The sequence below is a fragment of the Galeopterus variegatus genome, unplaced genomic scaffold (assembly GCF_000696425.1).
Source record: "Galeopterus variegatus unplaced genomic scaffold, G_variegatus-3.0.2 Scaffold1086, whole genome shotgun sequence".
Taxonomy (NCBI): Eukaryota; Metazoa; Chordata; class Mammalia; order Dermoptera; family Cynocephalidae; genus Galeopterus; species Galeopterus variegatus.
In genome coordinates this window covers 53,119-57,398 of record NW_007727197.1, presented here as the reverse complement: position 1 = coordinate 57,398, position 4,280 = coordinate 53,119, and the positions used below count along the sequence as shown (strand labels likewise).

Below are 4,280 nucleotides of genomic sequence, written 5' to 3'. Positions count from 1 at the left end.
TTCTCCTCCCTGCTCAGCTCTTCTCAGTTCTCTTTCAAGCTTAACCTTGCACCGTCTTCATGTACATAACAACCAGGGGACTTTTAGTGACCAAAGTTAATGATGGAGTTAAGTCCTGTACCCTTTGTACCCTTCTGTTTGAATCCAACCACCTCCCCAGACTTTCCCAACCACTTCCACCCTCTCCTTAGCAAATGGGAGGTTGAGAATTTCTCTATACTTTCCTAAATGTCTCTATTAACAACAGCAGTTACTATTGAGCACAGTGTGCAGAATGCTGTAGGACATGTATTGTGCTATAGGATGGACATTCTGATGTGACCCGTAGGATGATTTCAGAGGAAAGAAACACAAGATTAGGAGACAGTGTGTTCGTAGTTAAAGGACTTGGGGTAGAGTCTGCCTTTGTCCTAGTCAGACCGCTCAGTTCTGATGTGACCCGTAGGATGATTTCAGAGGAAAGAAACACAAGATTAGGAGACTGTGTGTTCGTAGTTAAAGGACTTGGGGTAGAGTCTGCCTTTGTCCTAGTCAGACCGCTCAGTTCTTGTATGGAATAGTTCAGTAGACTCCTAAATGACTTTCCTGCTTTCAGTTCTTTCTTTAGCTTCCCTCTTATGTGCCACCGTTAGTCCTGCAACAGACTACTAGTTAGCTCTCTGAAACAGTCTTCCCATTCCCTTGTTTAAAAAGGTTTCTTCACAGGTTCCTCTTGTCTATATAATGAGGACTGAACTCCTTAGCTTGATACTCAAAGTCCTTGTTTGTTTTGAACTGCCTCTCCAAACTTTCCCGGCCACTGAGATCCATTAAGCATTTTTTTTTAGTATGCCTTTGGACACATTGCTGTTTTCCTTACCTCTCATTCATTATCCATCTTGCTTCTTTTTTGAGGCCTCACTCAGGCCTCCTCAGTGACATATTTGGGCCATGTCTACTACCTGCACCCTAACTTTGAAGCAGAATTAACTATTCCCCATTTCTTCATACTTCGTTTTGTCACTTTTGAACTGTTATTCATACTGCAGTTTAGTGAGTCATCTAAATGTCTGTCTCCCTTGAAGACAAGAATGGTCTTGCTCTATCTTTGTATCTTTAGTTCCTAGCACAATGGGAGGCATGTGGCAATTTGTTTCTAAATGCATCATGAGTAAGGATTTAATGATTGCATAAAGCAATCATTTATTTGCATATTTATTTGCATAAAGCAAAACATTTATCACTTTTTAATTATCTCTGTATGTAAAACACAAGCGTAAGTAAGAGACGTCCGTTATGCAGGTAATCAACTTATACAGGCAAATTGACAGATCTCTAAACTTATTTGATATGATTTCTGAGCCTTGCCTTTTTTAGACACAGTGTGATTGAGGGTAAAGGGATGGAGGTGAAAAATTAGTGGTCAGTAAAATAAAGGTGAATTTAGTAATAATTTGGGGTGAAAATATTTTAAGTCTTATTTAAAAGTTGTTTAAAAAATAGTATTTTTTTAAAAAGCACATATGCTAAAAATAATACAGAGGAAAGTAGCATAACCCTATGTAAGGATGAGATGCTTATTCATGAATCATTCCACAGTTTTATTACAAAATCACCATTTTGCACCTACCAGTTTAGTAATTGATTCCATCAAGGATTATTAATAAATGCTAACACCTTTTGCTGACAGGTTGTTGAGAAACAAGGTATTCAAATGATTATGTACTGTTACCCCAGAGATGATTAATTAATTACAAAATGAAAAGGTACCTTCACATTGAAGTGATCTGGAGAATATCACCTTAACCAAGTGATCAAACTTTGTGTCACCAGTGATGATTCAGAAGATCTTATGTGTGTCCTTATATGATGCTCTAGGAATATACCACATCACCTACGTGGTATCCTTACCAAAAATATTTAACTTGAATCTGAACAGAAGAAACAATTAGTCTAGATCTGGGGACATACAGGAAAACTGGGCTGGATTCTTTTTGTCATAAAAGATATTTAAAAAGTGGAAGAGAGGGCTGGGAATGATTTTAAATTAAAGCAAAATAAAGAGATATGACAACCCAATGCAATCCATGCTCCTTCAGTAGATTGTGGATTTATAGGTTGGGGATGATGTCTATTAAAGGACACTTAAGATACGACTGGAGAATTTTTAATATAGATTATGTATTAGGTAATACTTTTGTATCAGTACTGAATTTCTTGGGTATGATAATGGTCTTGTGGTTATAAAGGAGAATGTCCTTATTCTTAGGATACTTTACCCATAAATATTTGAGATGTTTCATTATTTTCAAATGGTTCAACAAAAATTAAAGGGAAAAAAAATCACATGCCTTAGGGGAGTAGAGGTTGATTCTGTGGTGGAGAGGGGAAAAAAATAAATGGGGCAAAAAGTATTTAGTGACTAAGATAAATTTCAGTGAGTGTTCATTGTGCTATTTCTGTTTTTTTCTTTAAGATTAATTAAATAAAAAGTTGGGGGAGCAAAAGAATCAAAGCACATCTTTAATTTATTCAGGAATTGCTGTCCTGCCTGTGGCATTCCTTTTCCTTATCCTTTGCCTTTTCCCTTTTTACTCTCAATTTTAAATTTAATTTTCTGGTCTCTTGGGATTGCACTAATGCAAATTGATTTATTTGTTCTTAATGCCTCTTATGATTTAGCAGTTGGAAAACTTAAGACAAAGATGAGGTGTTACAAGTTTGTGGGTTATTATTTTTGTTCATTCTCTCCCTGTTCCCCACAGTTGATGTCTTATCTTCGTCCTCAGAAAATTTTGGTGAAAACAGGAAAAATGTTTGAGACATAGCCTTGGTACTGGAAGAACTGGTGGGCTGGTTGGAGAGATGGGCCATGGGCATAAAAGGCAGACAAGGACTAAATGAAAAGTCAGGCTGTCTTTATACTCCCCTCACCCCTGCTCAGTCTTAGCCTGTACCCCTGAACTTTCAAAATATTACATTTCTGATCTGAGCATGAGTATTGGAAAGAACCCATCATTTTAAAGCTCATACTTTAGTACTCTTTTTATCACTTTTTGCAAGGCTAAGATTTCTCTCTTTTTCAGATAGGTGAGAACGGTGATCCCAAAGCCTTCTTGATAGAGATTTCCTGGACAGAAACATATCCCCAGACACCTCCAATTATATCTATGAATGCTTTTTTTAACAACACCATGTGAGTAGTGTTTCATTTTCATTGTTTTTCCATTTTACTCTGTATTTTACTTTTCCCTCTGCAATATATTTGTTGTGCATTGTAGATCATCAGCTGTAAAGCAGAGTATATTAGCCAAGTTACAGGAAGCAGTGGAAGTTAATCTTGGAACCGCTATGACCTACACGTTGTTTGAATATGCCAAGGACAATAAAGAGCAGTTCATGGAGAATCACCATCCCATTAATTCTACAGTGAGTATGCGGTTATTTTTTGCTAGATTGTTTTCTTGTTTTGGTTTTGCTCTGCTAGTAGTTAATTTTTACTAGTTAATATTTTTTGAAAATTGGAAGGAGACTTCGGTTAGATTTAAAATGACAGTTACATCTAAGTTAAATAAGAAGAGTGAATTTTAGATTTCTTCTACTTAACCTAGAAAATGAAATTATAGTCTGTAGATTTTCACCCTTCATCAAAAACTGGAATATCTCTTACGCCCACCAAAACCAAGATATTATAGAAACTAGTATTTTTTAAATTTAGCTAATGTCTTCATGAAGCTTAGATAGCTAAAGGATTTATATAGTGCTACAGTATGTATGTAATTGCTTTCTCCATGTGGCTTATTTTGTTGCAAATAGTCTTGCCACAGTTCAATTTAAAGGTATTGCAGCTTAAGGAGACTTTATTGAATAGAAAAAGATAATTGATTTATTTCTAGAATAATTTTAGGACGTAATCATCTTTCATGATCTTAAGCATCTATGTGTTACATCTCCTTGCTCCATGTCATGCACTAAAATACTTTCATTGGTCAATATTAACTGGGTTTTGTGTTCTGATCCAAACTGTAAGCTTTTTTGGCAGCAAAGGCCATCTTTTCTATTTGAGTGGTTCTGGCTTTCCATGCCCAGCAGCACACAGAAGAACACTGAGTGGCAACTGGAAGAGCAGTAAAGGGTGCTTGCTAAGATCATGGACTGTGAGCCAGGCTGCCTGGGTTCCTATCCTCACCGCACCCTTTATTAACCATGTGACTTTGGGCAAATTTCTCAGTCTTTGTGCTCAAGCCCTTCATCTGTAAAATGGAGATTATAAATAATAGTATCTACCTTACAAGATTGTG

The 4,280-nt window shown here is 36.4% G+C and overlaps 1 protein-coding gene across 1 annotated transcript in view; it reads left to right on the top strand.

Annotated features, from left to right (window-relative positions):
- RWDD4 (RWD domain containing 4) overlaps positions 1-4,280 on the top strand; it is a 20,113-nt gene that overhangs the window by 5,032 nt on the left and 10,801 nt on the right. Inside the window, exons 3-4 of the mRNA XM_008574673.1 lie at positions 3,066-3,175; positions 3,261-3,412. Of these exons, the coding sequence (XP_008572895.1) occupies positions 3,066-3,175; positions 3,261-3,412 (262 nt within the window). The remainder of the gene's footprint in view (positions 1-3,065; positions 3,176-3,260; positions 3,413-4,280) is intronic.